At 46.7% G+C, this 16,298-nt stretch overlaps 1 protein-coding gene across 1 annotated transcript in view; it reads left to right on the top strand.

Annotated features, from left to right (window-relative positions):
- Nucleotides 1-15,911, top strand: part of LOC141078118 (oocyte zinc finger protein XlCOF29-like) — a 62,524-nt gene extending 46,613 nt beyond the window's left edge. Inside the window, exons 2-3 of the mRNA XM_073564956.1 lie at nucleotides 15,347-15,557; nucleotides 15,687-15,911. Coding sequence (XP_073421057.1) covers nucleotides 15,347-15,557; nucleotides 15,687-15,911 — 436 coding nt within the window. The remainder of the gene's footprint in view (nucleotides 1-15,346; nucleotides 15,558-15,686) is intronic.
- The last annotated feature ends 387 nt before the right edge of the window (nucleotides 15,912-16,298 follow it).

Raw genomic sequence — 16,298 nt, 5'->3', positions numbered from 1 at the left:
CTCGTGGATGGTGTGAGGCCCACTGATATCTGAGCGTTATGTGAGACGCTCGATGGCACAGCTGCCTGTGACCAAAGTGACGAGAGGATAATGGAGATTTTGAATCTCTGCGTACACTTTTGGACACTGGACACTTGTGGATGGTGTGAGGCCCACTGATATCTGAGCGCTATGTGACACGCTCGATGGTACAGCTGCCTGTGACCAAAGTGACGAGAGGATAATGGAGATTTTGAATCTCTGCGTACACTTTTGGACACTGGACACTTGTGGATTGTGTGAGGCCCACTGATATCTGAGCGCTATGTGACACGCTCGATGGCACAGCTGCCTGTGACCAAAGTGACGAGAGGATAATGGAGATTTTGAATCTCTGCGTACACTTTTGGACACTGGACACTTGTGGATGGTGTGAGGCCCACTGATATCTGAGCGCTATGTGACACGCTCGATGGCACAGCTGCCTGTGACCAAAGTGACGAGAGGATAATGGAGATTTTGAATCTCTGCGTACACTTTTGGACACTGGACACTTGTGGATGGTGTGAGGCCCACTGATATCTGAGCGCTATGTGACACGCTCGATGGCACAGCTGCCTGTGACCAAAGTGACGAGAGGATAATGGAGATTTTGAATCTCTGAGTACACTTTTGGACACTGGACACTTGTGGATGGTGTGAGGCCCACTGATATCTGAGCGCTATGTGACACGCTCGATGGCACAGCTGCCTGTGACCAAAGTGACGAGAGGATAATGGAGATTTTGAATCTCTGTGTACACTTTTGGACACTGGACACTTGTGGATGGTGTGAGGCCCACTGATATCTGAGCGCTATGTGACACGCTCGATGGCACAGCTGCCTGTGACCAAAGTGACGAGAGGATAAGGGAGATTGGATTGCTTTTAAAAAAGCAGTTTGCAGAGCAGTGGGTAAACAGCAATGCCAGCGTGTCAGGAAGCCTTAAAAGGCAGCCCAACAACCAACACCACTGATACACCACAATATAGCCTCCCCTTGCACTGCACACACAGTGACTTGTGTGTTGTGCAGGCCAAATCGCTAGCAGCAGAAGCAGTTTTTTGTTTTCTTCCCTGCCTAACGCTCTCCCTACAGAATCAGCAGCAACCTCTCCCTATACTAAGATCGGCAGAAGTAAGATGGCGGTCGGCGTGCACGCCCTTTTATACCCCCTGTGACGCCCACCAAAGCAAGCCAATCACTTGCATGCCCTTCTGAAAGATGGTGGTGACCCGTGCCTATGTCATCACGTTGCCCACAGTGTCCGTGGATCCTGATTGGCTGAAAAAGAGCGCAAAACAAACTTTTTAAACGCGACTTTGGCGCGTAAGTCGCCGACCTCGTGGCCGACCTCATCCTAGGGTCGGGTTTCGTTTCATGAAACCCGACTTTGCCAAAAGTCGGCGACTTTTGAATTTTTTCGACCCGTTTCGCTCAACTCTATTGACAACTGCTGTCTCCTGTCACTTTCCATCGATGCTGTATTAACAGTTGTGTGAGCGGTCCGTGAAAAATCAGTCCACAACATTGTCATGAAACCCCTGTCTCCAACGCCACTTCTGCAGTGTGCACCACGAACACCTCTGCCAAGCTGCCCCCGGCCCGTACGGCTCGTGTGAGAACCATCACCGCTGCTGTGTGCTGGGAATGCCTCAACCAACCGGTTAACCAGAGTTGCTTGTTTAGTAGCCAATATTAGGTCAAAGTTCTCCTGTGGCATGATGTTTTGTAATTTGCCTTTATAGCGTGGATCTAGGATGCTGGCCAACCAGTAGTCATCATCGTTCATCATTTTGGCAATGCGTGGGTCCCTTTTTAGGATCTGCAAGGCATAATCTGACATGTGGGCCAATGTTCCCGGTGTCAATGATGCACTGCGAGTGCTGGGTGGAGGAGCACTTTCTGGCAAATCCACATCCCTCCAGTCACGCACAAACCCTGTACCAGACCTTGCCACGCCAACATTTTCACTTGCCCCAGGAGATGCATCCTCCTCCCCTAAGTAATCATCCCCATCATCATCCTCCTCCTCCTCTTCTTCCTCCACCTCGTCCAGGAGAGGTCCCTGAGCAGACAATCGCTGAATGTCATCAAGGATTCCTTCCTCCTCGTCAACATTGGCTGCAGACGCCTGCTCCTTAAGGTGCATCAAAGTTTGCATGAGCAGACGCATAAGTGGGATGCTCATGTTTAGGATGGCGTCGTCTGCGCTTACCAGCCGTGTGCATTCCTCAAGACACTGAAGGACTTTACAGAGGTCTTTCAGCTTCGACCACTGCACACCTGTCAACTCCATGTCTGCTCTCAAAGTGCCTGGCCGTGTATCCTCCCACAAATGCATTATGGCCTGCCTCTGCTCGCACAGCCGCTCCACCATGTGCAGGGTGGAGTTCCACCTTGTTGCAATGTCGATAATGAGGCGGTGGTTGGGAAGGTGGAGCAATCGCTGCAGCTTCTGCATACGAATGGAGTGTACAGGCGACCGGCGGATGTGCGCGCACAGTCTTCGCACCTTCTGGAGCAGGGCTGTTAACTCCGGATAATTATTGAGGAAACACTGCACCACCAGGTTCAAGGTGTGAGCCAAGCAAGGTATGTGGCTGAGTTTTGAAAGGGCTATGGCTGCCACAAAATTACGGCCGTTATCACTAACTACCTTGCCTGCCTCAAGATGTACACTGCCCAGCCATGACTCAGTTTGTCGCTGAAAGTACTCGGCCAGCACCTCGGCGGTGTGTCTGTCGCCCAAACACATCATCTGCAACACAGCCTGCTGACGCTTTCCACTAGCTGCTCAATAGGGGGACACCTCGTGTGCAACAGTGGCAGCTGCAGATGGAGTGCTCGTATGACTGCGCTCTGTGGACGAGCTTTCGCTTTTGGAGGAGGAGGAGAAGGAGGGTCGAACGCCTACAGCCAACTGTTTCCTATACCGTGGGCTAGGCAGCACTGTCCCACCACCGCTGTCCCCTGTGGACCCTGCATCCACCACATTAACCCAGTGCGCAGTGATGGACACGTAACGGCCCTGGCCATGCCGACTGGACCATGCATCAGTTGTGAGGTGCACCTTTCCGCTCACTGACTGCTTGAGTGCATGGACAATGCGGTCTTTCACATGATGGTGGAGGGCTGCGATGGCTTTGCGAGAGAAGAAGTGGAGACTGGGTAGGTCATAGCGTGGTACTGCATAGGCCATGAGTTCGCGGAAAGCTGTGCTTTCCACCAACCGAAAGGGCATCATCTCAAACGAGATTAGTTTGGCAATGTGGGCGTTCAAACCCAGTGTACGCGGATGAGAGACTGAGTACTTTCTTGACCTACTCATAGTGTCTGGGAGGGTGAGCTGGACTTGAGAGCTGCATATGGTGGAAGTAGCGGTGGACAGGGCGGACTGAGAGAGGGTTGATGATGGTGATGGAGTTGGTGTTCTTTCTGATGGCCTAGATTCAGTCTTTCGTTGATATAGCAGTGGGATTCCCTGACTGCTGTGGCCTTGCAACGACACCTCAACATTTGCTGCTGTGCTAACCGGTGGGCTTACAGTGGGGGAAAAAATGTAGCGTTGCTGACTACCTTCTTTGTGATCAGTAGCACATGTGCTACTTGAGGTTTGTTGTTGTGTTCATGCTTGCAAGTGCATGCTGGTTAAATGTCTAACCATGCAACTGGTATTCAAATTTTTCAGATTTTTCCCTCGGCTAAAGGTCTTTGCGCACTTCTTACAGATAACCTTGGCCTGATCATGAGGATTTTGTTCAAAAAATTGCCACACTGCACTCTTCCTACTTTGGCAGACATTTTGCGGCCTAGTACGCTGTGATATTTTGGCCCTCTGGACAAGCTGTCCAGCAACTCTTTTGATTTTTGGAACCTGTCTTTGGAGTGCTCCGGGCCTGCCAGATAACAGCTGTTGCGATGTCGATGTCTGCTGTGGATGCTCCTCCTCCTCATCTGAGCTATTGGAAGCAGCACCCTCTTCCCCCAATGGATGCCAATCTGGGTCAACAACTGGGTCATCCATCACCTCCTCTTCAATGTCATGTGCACCTTCCTCTGTGTCACCGTGTATGGTGGTATAGTGTGCAGGAAGGGGCACCTGAGTCTCATCAGGGTCAGAATCTGGCTCTGTACACTGCGAGGACAATGTAGTGCTCTGAGTGAAGGTACCAGCAGAATCATCTATCAGTGGCTGTGCATCAGTGCACTCCATGTCAAGTTCATCTTGGCTTGGGTAATTCACCATTTCACTTGATAATCCAGGCATGGTATGTGAAAACAGCTCCATGGAGTAATCAGTAGTATGGCCTGCGTCATCCTTCAATCTTGGTTGGGGTGAAGGACACAAGGAAAGGTGTGGTTCATGAACATGAGCCTCCAATGACGACTCAGTGCTTTTATTTTTTACAACTTCAGAAGAGGAGGCGATAGAGCTGGAGGCTGAGTCAGCAATGTAAGACAAAACTTTTTCCTGAAGCTCTGGCTTTAAAAGCGGTTTGCCAACTCCTAGAAAACTAAGCCTTTGAGGCCTTGTGGAGCCAGACGATGACGCAGGCTCAACACCTCCTGCATTCGGTCCTATTTTGCTTTTGCCACTACCATCAGATCCACCACCAACACCATCATTACCAGCTGCCAACCCCTGCCCAATTCCACGGCCTCTTCCACCAGCCTTCCTCATTTTTGGTAGAAATGTAGACAAAATCCAACAAACTATATAGTAATGTAAAACAAGGTACAAGGTGTCTATAGGACAGGGGAGATTTTGAATTTCTGCACACACTTGTGGACACTGGACACTTTTGGATTGTGTGAGGCCCACTGAATATCACAGCGCTATGTGACAGGCTCGATGTCGCAGGTGTGAAAAATGTCACTAGAGGATAACGGAGATTTTGAATTTCTGCACACACTTGTGGACACTGGACACTTTTGGATTGTGTGAGGCCCACTGAATATCACAGCGCTATGTCACAGGCAGAAAATGGCTAGTGTATGACAAACTACAAGGTGTATATAGAATTGGGCAGAATAGGAATCTCCCTAGAGTGTAGGTCTGTAAGAACGGAACATGTCCTCGACTTATTCTTAGAGAGTGACACACAGCTTCACTGTGGCCGTGATAACAGCCGTTACACGGTACTGAGAGAGGAGCGTGCACGTACACGGCTGTCCGGTGTACGTAAAATTTTCAAGCTCCGTGTTTTTTTAAGTATACGGACTGACACACGCTGTCTCTCTATAGTTTTGAATGTGATCAAACAGCAAATATATTTAACTGTTTGAAAACTAGACAAAACTAGAAGGTGCAGGACTGTAAGAACGGAACATGTCCTCGACTTATTCTTACAGAGTGACACACAGATAGCTTCACTGTGGCTGTGATAACAGCCGTTACACGGTACTGAGAGAGGAGCGTGCACGTACACGGCTGTCCGGTGTACGTAAAATTGTCAAGCTCCGTGTTTTTTAAGTATACGGACTGACACACGCTGTTTCTCTATAATAAATTTATAATAATAATAAATTTTATTTTTATAGCGCCGACATATTCCGCAGCACTTTACATTTCAGAGGGGATTTGTACAGACAATAGACATTACAGCATAACAATAATCACATACAGTAGATTATAACAAATAACAAGAGGAGTGAGGGCCCTGCTCGCAAGCTTACAGTCTATGAGGAAAGAGGTAGACATGAAAGGTGGGTGGTAACAGTTGCTCTGATTGTATGGACCAGCCATAATGTTAAGTGTGTAACAGTACAGGCACAGAGGGCTAATGGATGCATAAAGCATGTGGGAACATGATGCGGGGAACCTGGTTATGGTAAAACTTTTGGCTCTGCCACACAGGGATAGATTAGGTTAATGTGTTGAGGCGATAGGCCAGTCTGAATAAATACGTTTTCAGGACACGCTTAAAATTGTGGGGATTGGGGACTAATCGTATTGACCTGGGAAGTGCATTCCAAAGAATTGGCGTGGCACGTGTAAAGTCTTGGAGACGGGAGTGGGAGGTTCTGACTATTGAGGATACCAACCTCAGGTCATCAGCAGAACGGAGGGCGCGGGTAGGGTGGTATACTGAAACAAGGGAGGAGATGTAGGGTGGTACTGAGCCATGGAGGGCTTTGTGGGTGAGGGTAATAAGTTTATACTGAATTCTGGAGTGGATGGGTAGCCAGTGTAATGACTGGCACAAGGTAGAGGCATCGGTGTAACGATTGGTGAGGAATATGATCCTGGCTGCAGCATTCAAGACAGATTGGAGAGGGGAGAGTTTGGTAAGAGGGAGACCGATTAGAAGAGAGTTACAATAGTCGAGACGAGAATGAATAAGAGAAACAGTAAGAGTTTTTGCAGAGTCAAAAGTAAGAAAAGGTCGAATTCTAGAAATGTTTTTGAGGTGCAGATGACAAGAGCGAGCCAGTGATCGAATGTGGGGGGCAAAGGAAAGCTCGGAATCAAGTATGACCCCAAGACAGCGGGCATGTTGCTGGGGAGTAATAGTGGAACCACACACAGAAATAGCAATGTCGGGTATAGGTACATTAGTAGCGGGAGGAAACACCAGGAGTTCAGTCTTTGACAGGTTCAGTTTCAGATATAGTGAGGACATGATATTAGACACAGCGTTTAGACAATCGCCAGTGTTTTCTAGAAAGGCTGGCGTGATGTCAGGAGAAGAAGCGTATAATTGGGTGTCATCAGCATAGAGATGGTACTGGAAACCAAATCTACTGATTGTTTGACCAATAGGGGCAGTGTACAAGGAGAAGAGGAGGGGGCCTAGAACCGATCCTTGAGGAACCCCAACAGTAAGGGGAAGGCGAGAGGAGGAGGAACCGGCAAAAGAAACAGTAAAGGAGCGGTCGGAGAGATAGGAGGAGAACCAGGAGAGAATGGTGTCCTTGAGGCCAATGGAATGGAGCATAGTGAGGAGGAGCTGATGATCCACAGTGTCGAATGCTGCAGAGAGATCCAAGAGAATTAGCATGGAGTAATGACCATTTGATTTAGCTGTTAGCAGATCATTAGAGACTTTAGTGAGGGCAGTTTTGACTCTCTATAGTTTTGAATGTGATCAAACAGCAAATATATTTAACTGTTTGAAAACTAGACAAAACTAGAAGGTACAGGTCTGTAAGAACGGAACATGTCCTCGACTTATTCTTACAGAGTGACACACAGCTTCTCTGTAGCTGTGATAACAGCCGTTACACGGTACTGAGAGAGGAGCGTGCACGTACACGGCTGTCCGGTGTACGTAAAATTGTCAAGCTCCGTGTTTTTAAAGTATACGGACTGACACAAGCTGTCTCTCTATAGTTTTGAATGTGATCAAACAGCAAATATATTTAACTGTTTGAAAACTAGACAAAACTAGAAGGTGCAGGTCTGTAAGAACGGAACATGTCCTCGACTTATTCTTACAGAGTGACACACAGATAGCTTCACTGTGGCTGTGATAACAGCCGTTACATGGTACTGAGAGAGGAGCGTGCACGTACACGGCTGTCCGGTGTATGTAAAATTTTCAAGCTCCGTGTTTTTAAAGTATACGGACTGACACACGCTGTCTCTCTATAGTTTTGAATGTGATCAAACAGCAAATATATTTAACTGTTTGAAAACTAGACAAAACTAGAAGGTGCAGGTCTGTAAGAACGGGACATGTCCTCGACTTATTCTTACAGAGTGACACACAGCTTCACTGTGGCTGTGATAACAGCCGTTACACGGTACTGTGTGAGGAGTGTGCACCACTGTATGGTGTGAAAAAATGCACGCTCAGTACCTCACCAGGACAAAAAAAAAAATTGGGATTGCTTTTAAAAAAGCAGTTGCAGAGCAGTGGGTAAACAGCAATGCAGCCGTCAGGAAGCCTTAGAAGGCAGCCTAACAACCAACACCGCTGATCCACCACAATATAGCCTCCACTTGCACTGCACACACAGTGACTGGTGTGTTGTACAGGCAAAATCGCTAGCAGCAGCAGTTTTTGGTGTCTTCTTCCCTGCCTAACGCTCTTCCTACAGAATCATCATCAGCAGCAGCTCTCCCTATTCTGAGATCAGCATGAGTAACATGGCGGTCGGCGTGCACGCCCTTTTATACCCCCTGTGACGCCCACCAAAGCAAGCCAATCACTTGCATGCCCTTCTGAAAGATGGTGGTGACCCCTGCCTATGTCATCACGTTGCCCACAGTGTCCGTGGATCCTGATTGGCTGAAAAAGAGCGCAAAACAAACTTTTGAAACGCGACTTTGGCGCTTAAGTCGCTGACCTCGTGGCCGACCTCATCCTAGGGTCGGGTTTCGTTTCACGAAACCCGACTTTGCCAAAAGTTGGCGACTTTTGAAATTTTTCGACCCGTTTCACTCAACTCTATTTGTAACTAATAAGTCAGGTCAGACTAACTTAATTTCCTTCTATGATGGAATCACTGATTGGGTGGATCAGTGAAATGCTGTAGATATAGTATATCTTGACTTCAGCAAAGCATTTGACAAAGTATCTCACGCAATCCTTATTGAAAAAATGAGTAAGTATGGAATGGACAAGGCAACTGTTAGGTGGATTCATAACTGGCTTAGTGATCGGACCCAAAGAGTGGTCGTAAATGGCTGCACATCCAGTTGGAAGAATGTCTCAAGTGGGGTACCACAGGGCTCTGCCCTGGACCCTGTATTTTTCAACCTCTTTATCAACGATTTAGATGAAGGAATAGAGGGTAAACTGATTAAATTTGCTGATGACACAAAGCTAGGAGGGATAGCTAATACTAGAGAAGAGAGAGAGAAGATTCAAAAAGATATAAATAAACTGGAGAAGTGGGCAGCAACTAACAGAATGGTTTTTAACAGGGAAAAATGCAAAGTACTACATCTGGGCAATACAAATGAAAAAAGCATATACAGAATGGGAGGAATAGGGCTAAGCAACAGCACATGTGAAAAAGACTTGGGTATACTAATAGATCACAGACTGAATGAGTCAACAGTGTGATGCAGCAGCAAAAAAGGCAAATGTGATTCTAGGATGTATTAACAGAAGCATACAGTCTAGATCATGTGAAGTCATTATTGCCCTCTACTCCTCTTTGGTCAGACCTAATCTGGAATACTGTGTCCAGTTTTGGGCGCCATATTTTAAAAAAGACATCAACAAACTGGAGCAAGTTCAGAAAAGAGCGACCAGAATGGTGACCGGTCTGCAAACCCTGTCTTATGAGGAAAGGTTGCATGATTTGGGAATGTTTAGCTTGCAAAAGAGAAGACTGAGAGGAGACTTAATAGCTTTCTACAAATATCTCAAGGGCTGCCACATTGTAGAAGGATCAACTTTATTCTCATTTGCACAAGGAAAGACTAGAAGCAATGGGATGAAACTGAATGGGAGGAGACACAGATTAGATATTAGAAAAAACTTTTTGACAGAGTGATCAATGAGTGGAATAGGCTGCCACAAGAAGTGGTGAGTTCTCCTTCAATGGAAGTCTTCAAACAGAGGCTAGACAGACATCTGACTGGGATGATTTAGCGAATCCTGCTTTGAGCAGGGGGTTGGACCACATGGCCCAGGAGGTCCCTTCCAACTCTACGATTCTATGATTCGAGACATCATAGAGTGTAAATGAGTGAACGTTCTGGCTGGTACCATAATTGGGAGGGACCTAAATAGATATAAGAAGCGAGGCAGTGACACCATTTTTAATGCATGTGTTCTGCCGAGCCAGGGTAACTTTGAGGGAGCCCATCTATCCAGGTCCCTCTGGAAGTTTTGGATCAGTGAAAAGTAATTCCACCGAAACAGAGGTGACCTGTTGGCTGTTAAGTTGATATCCAGATATGTTAGATAATGTTCTTTGTGTATAAACCCAAAATGGGAGGCTATATTAGTTTGCTCTTAGGAAAATTTACAAATAATGCTTCGGGTTTATCAATGTTAATCTTTAACCCTGAGATCTTCTCAAATTCGTGAAGGAGGGAAAACAAGTGAGGGAGTGTAGTGTGGGGACTTATTAATGTTAGCAGGAGATCATCCGCAAAGAGGCTGACTTTATATTGGTCTCCCTTATTCTCAGGGCCCAGGATATTCTGATCTCTCCTTATAGCTTCCACAATGGGATCCATTGCAAGTGCAAAAAGATCCGGAGATAGAGGACAGCCCTGCCTGGTACCCTCTGAATATTAATTGGAGGGGGGTGTGGTGACGGGAGTTTTACATAAGCGATAGGGCTATCATATAACAATTGGAGGCACTTTATAAGTTTAGGGGAGAGTCCGACTTCCGATAGAACCGTAAAGAGATATGTCCAGGACGCCGAATCGAAAGCCCTCTCAATATCTAATGCAAGCAGGAGAAGTTGCTTTCGCTGTAGGTTAGTTGTATGAATAATATTTAACGCTCTCCTAATATTATCTGGGGCCTGTCGCGCTGGTATAAAACCAACCTGACCCCGATGGATGAGGTGAGGGAGGATTTTATTGGTCCTGTTAGTCACAATGGATGTAAAGATTTTGAAGTCAATGTATAAGAGGGATATAGGTCTATAATTTGTGGTGAGATGATCTTTCTTAGGATTAGGGATTACGGTTACATGCGCCACGTAGAGCTCAGGGGGCAGCTGTGAGCCATTTAGTAGTGAATTACAGAGGTTTTTATATGTGGTGTCAGCACATCGCTGCATTTTTTATAATATATTGCTGTAAGACCATCCGGCCCCGGGGCCTTTCCTCTTTTTAGTTTTTTGAGTGATGAAACTATTTCCTCCTCAGAGATGTGTAAATGGAGTTGTTGTGCCGCGGACTCAGTCAGGTTAGGTAGATGTAGTGTGTGAAGGAATGACTCCAGTAGTGAGGGGGGTGATTGTGGGGCGAATACAAACTCTGGGGGTATTCATTATAAGTGCTATACATGACATCGGGGTGGGCTGAGGTCTGACCCTTAGGGTCTGTTATAGAGGAGATTATATGCAGTGACTCTCTCATTCTGAGCTTACGAGCGGCATCTTATTAGGCTTATTGGCATGGTGATAAAACGCGGCTTTACTCCAAGTTAGCGCCTCTCCGTTCTGGTGGTGAGAATGGCGTCTAATTGTCATTTCATGTCTTGTATTTGTGTAGATAAGTATAGGGGTGAAGAGCGCTGATTGGCCAATTCTCACTCCTGCAGTTTCTCCTCCAGTCTGGGCTGTAATTCAGACCTTTCTTCTTCCTGTCGGCCGATAACTTATCACAGAACCAGGAATAGATTTTCTGTGCGCGAGTCACATGGCTCCAAGTGAGGCCTCCTCCGCTGTGTGAGTTTAGGGGAAATTTGTTATATCTTCTCTTATAGCGGTTACATTAGAGATTTGGGCATTTTAGCTCCTGGTGTGGAGTCGATAGCACAATCATATGCCGCCATATAGTAGACGGCCGGTAACTGCTGAGAATTCCCTCCTGTGTGGGGTCTATTTCCCTCCAGAGAAATCACACGTTACATTCCACACATAACACTGTGTAGAGAAGGCGGCGCGGGGTAATTGTGCCAGTAGTGAGGGGCAAATAATGGCGGGAATGTCACTGACTGAGGAGAAGGCTCCATGGAGGTCTGCACTCCGGAGATCATTTGACCCCTGACTCCTCCCCTCCTGTGACCTCATCACAGGTCCTGTGCACACAGCAGCCATAAATGTGGAGTGCGGCTCTGCAGGTTAGTGATGGGCAGTCCGGCTCTTCTGGCTCCTTTCCCCAGTTTTCTCCCTCCTGTCCCTTCACTATAAAGCCTGGGCCTCATTATACAGCTGTACAGGGGTCTAGTGAAGGCTTTTTAGCCCTTTCCTCAGACTGTAGCTCCTGGGAACAGGCCCTCACTCCTGTCCCTTCACTATAAAGCCTGGGCCTCATTATACAGCTGTACAGGGGTCTAGTGAAGGCTTTTTAGCCCTTTCCTCAGACTGTAGCTCCTGGTCACCATGTGATCTCACCATAACCCTAACAAGCTAATTAAGGTGTGAAATCTTGGTCAAAGTTATCTCAGTACACAAATCTCCCAGGGTGCCCAAAGTTTTGCATCGCCCTTTTTCCTTTTTGCAATTATGAAATTGTAATAATTGTCTCACTATATATATGTATTTATTATTATTATTTTAGCCTAAAATACAAAGGCCATGTGTCATCTTAGAGGTTCGGCCTTTTAGAGATCATTTCATCTTCATCTTACTACTGCTCACAATAACAGTCATTTTGACCAGGGGCGCCCACACTTTTACATGCCGCTGTCAATGCTTCATCCCGCTGGTGCTCAATATTTAATAGGGTCTCACTATTAAACTTAATGAAAAGTTCAGTGAATTTCTTTGAGCTGTTATTACTAGAGATGAGCGAATATCGTCGGAGAAGTTGTTATTGGCTAATATCACTTACCGAATAGCTGCATCGGGACCCCGGATCCCTGGAGCGCTCCCGATAATCAGCTGCATGTGTCGCCCTCCATGCAGGTGCTGTGACTATCACACAGCGCGACACACGCAGCTGATTATCGGGAGCGCTCCAGCACACTGAGTCCTGCACACACTGAGGCCCCTGATCATGTGACCCCTGACTCCTCCCCTCCTGTGACCTCATCACAGGTCCTGTGCACAGAGCAGTCATATATGTGGCGGACACTCCTGGACCTTCTGCTTTCTGGGCCGGTTCCTCCTGTGAGTCCTATTAACCCTTTCACTCCCTGTATTCTCCTTTCTGACAGGACAATATCTGAATTCGGACAGTGTGACAGGAATTTTAGCAATGTGGAAGGAAAAAATGACAATTTTACTTTATTTCCTCACAAAAATGTGACTTTAGCCCCAAAATTGTCAGCGTAACAAATCCTTATTTTCCCCACTGTAGTTTGTAGACTCCATATACAGATCTCTTAAGTGTGAAAAGAGCTGAATTCCCCACTTAAGTTATTGCATTTTGGAAATTGCCCCCACTGGGAATTTATCTCCAGGTAAAGGCACAATTGTGTCTCCATGGGGGTTGTGCTCACAGCCCAACATCGTGTGGCCTCCAAAGAAATGCCACCCCACACCATTACTGACCACTGCCAAACCGGTCATGCTGAAGGATGTTGCAGGCAGCAGATCGCTCTCCACGGCGTCTCCAGACTCTGTCATGTCTGTCACATGTGCTCAGTGTGAACCTGCTTTCATCTGTGAAGAGCACAGGGCGCCAGTGGAGAATTTGCTAATCCTGGTGTTCTGTGGCAAATGCCAAGTGTCCTGTACGGTGTTGGGCTGTGAGCGCAACCCCCATCTGTGGAGGTCGGGACCTCAGACCATCCTCATGGAGTCAATTTCTAACCGTTTGTGCAGACACATGAACATTTGTGGCCTGCTGAAGATCATTTTGCAGGGCTCTGGCAGTGCTCCTCCTGTTCCTAATTGCACAAAGGTGGAGGTAGTGGTCCTGCTGCTGGGTTGTTGCCCTCCTACGACCCCCTTCTCATCTCCTTGTGTACTGGCCTGTCTCCTGGTAGCGCCTCCAGCCTCTGGACACTTCGCTGACAGACACAGCAAACCTTCTTGCCACAGCTGGCATTGATGTGCCATCCTGGATGAGCTGCACTACCTGAGCCACTTGTGTGGGTTGTAGAGTCCGTCTCATGTTACCACGAGTGTGAAAGCACAACCAACATTCAAAAGTGACCGAAACATCAGCCAGAAAGCATTGGTACTGAGATGTGGTCTGTGGTCCCCACCTGCAGAACCACTCCTTTATTGAGGGTGTCTTGATAATTGCTACAGGAAAGATGTATATCTTTGTACCGTGTTAGCCAGTGGATAGAAAAATATTCACTACTGAGGACTCTCAATCCTGAATATTTTGATAATTGCTAATAATTTCCATCTGTTGTCTATTCCATTTGCACTACAGCATGTGAAATTGATTGTCAATCAGTGTTGCTTCCTAAGTGGACAGATTGATTTCACAGAAGTTTGATTTATTTGGAGTTATATTCTGTTGTTCCATTTATTTTTTTGAACAATATATATAGATAGAGAGATTTTTTTTTCTTTACGTTGGAGGGTCCAATTCCAGCTATTGCTGTGGGACCTGTGATTTCTATCTACTCCCCTGTGTACAGGATAATAGAGTATAATAAAGTAGTTATGGAGGTGATGTAACTAACATTGTGCAGTGACTCTGCTTCCCATATAGTGATGGATATTTCTTGTTGCTGAAACTGTAATTTTTTTCCACTTTAAACCTTTTTTAAACCCCTCTGATCAGTGCGATCATACAACATACAAGCCTCTGATGGCTCCGGTGATGCCCTGTACTACTGTAGTGCCGTGTATCATCACTGCCTGTCAGTGTAATACTAACGCCCCATACACATGAGATCAGAGTTGGCTGAACGGTCATTTGGCAGACGGCGATCTCTCCCGACTCCCCCATACACAGAAATATTCCAGCTTTCCTGTGGTCTGTATGAGAGAGTCGCCTCCAGACTCCTCTAGAGGAGGATTATCTACAGGAAGAACAAACGGATTATCCTCTGAAATTCAGGATGCCAGATCCTTCTCTGCCCTGACATCATTTGTCGGGAGGCCCCCAAATACATTATATGGTCGGCCAAACCCCCCGAAATCAGTTCTTTCATGGAGCTTTAGTCTAATGTGTATGGGTGTGTAAGATGGGCGCCGGACGAGTCCTTGAGGGGAGATATGTGTCATCGTGGCTCTTAGCTGCGGTGATGTCAGCTCGGAAGAATGCTCCAGCACATATAGTGCTGAAAGAGTTATTAGGCCATTCCAGTGATGGGTGGGAATGACTGCTTACATGTCCCATTCCCAGGGGTGTGCCAGATAAAATGGAGGCTGATTCTCTCAGTCAGTGTCTGGAACTGGAGATGTGTGAAACTTCTGTGTGAATCAGAGCTGAGATCTAACGTGATAGAAGATTCCAGTGCGGGGAAGACGGGAAACCTTCATATAGATGGCCGGTGGGGGTGGAGTCAGTGACCGACTCTGGCCAAATCTGTCTCTAGAGCCGCAGTAGAAGATGAAGATGTCGTCCTCACCATGAAGGAGTTATTTCTCATGTCGCGTGTAATGAATATCTCCTGCAGTATTGCTAATGCCGATTCCAGTGTCGGTAATGAGACGAGAATTAGCGTTATGGAAGATGAGTCTATGATGAACGTGTTCAGCTGCCGACTCCGAGGAGGAAACTGCTTGTTGTCTGGGGCCTAAATATATAGGTTTTATTAGTAGATGTCAGGGAAGAAAACTAAACCCTGTAAGATAATAAATCTCATATGTTTCCCTTATTATCTCCAGTAATTGTATTATTACACAGGATTCTTATGATGTTACATCGGATCATCTTCTTCTCATTCAGGTCTCTACAATATCGGATCCTCTCAGTGAAGATCTTCTACAGAAGAGAATTTTCCTGATTTACCCATCAAGGATGGATATGGACAGAGACAAGATGGCGGAGAGGATGTTACACCTCACCCTAGAGATCCTCTTCCGTCTCACTGGAGAGGTGAGAGATTCTGATGTCGTCACATTACATCATTCTTATCTATGGGAATAACAGATGGACAGAACTGGAGAGGTGAGGACTCTGGAAATGTCTGTAGTGAGATTTATTAATGTGTCTCTCCATTACCAGGATTACACAGTGGTGAAGAAGACCTCTAGTGATCGCTGTCAGGACCCTGTGTCTGAGGGATGGGGAAGACTCCTGAGCCCAATCACGGGGCCTCCACCTCACCCCCTGATCCATGAGGACATCAATGACCAGAAGATCCTAGAACTCATCTACAAGATGATTGAGCTGCTGACTGGAGAGGTGACACTGCTGGGAATGCTGGGACATTATACAGTAACACTATGAAGGGATCGGGGGATGACGGTATCATTGTATGTGTCAGGTTCCTATAAGGTGTCAGGATGTCGCCGTCTATTTCTCCATGGAGGAGTGGGAGTATTTAGAAGGACACAGAGATCAGTACAAGAACGTCATAATGGAGGTTCCTCAGCCCCTCACATCTCCAGGTAATAGGACTAAATGCACACGGCCTATAATTATCTGTATGTAGAGAATGAATTCAGTCCCTGTATGTGTTTCCTCCAGATCTATCCAGTCAGAGGACAATACCAGAGAGATGTCCCCGTCCTCTTCTTCCTCAGGACTGTAACCAAGAAGATCCCAGTGCTCCTCAGGGTCATCAGGTAGATGGAGAGAAGGTGTCAGGAGATCTTCCCTATGATGTGTAGACGG

This window comes from Dendrobates tinctorius, unplaced genomic scaffold (assembly GCF_039654945.1).
Source record: "Dendrobates tinctorius isolate UK_male_01 unplaced genomic scaffold, ASM3965494v1 ptg000504l, whole genome shotgun sequence".
Taxonomy (NCBI): domain Eukaryota; kingdom Metazoa; phylum Chordata; class Amphibia; order Anura; family Dendrobatidae; genus Dendrobates; species Dendrobates tinctorius.
Note: the sequence above shows the minus strand (reverse complement) of the source record. Positions and strands in the feature narration are given on the sequence as shown.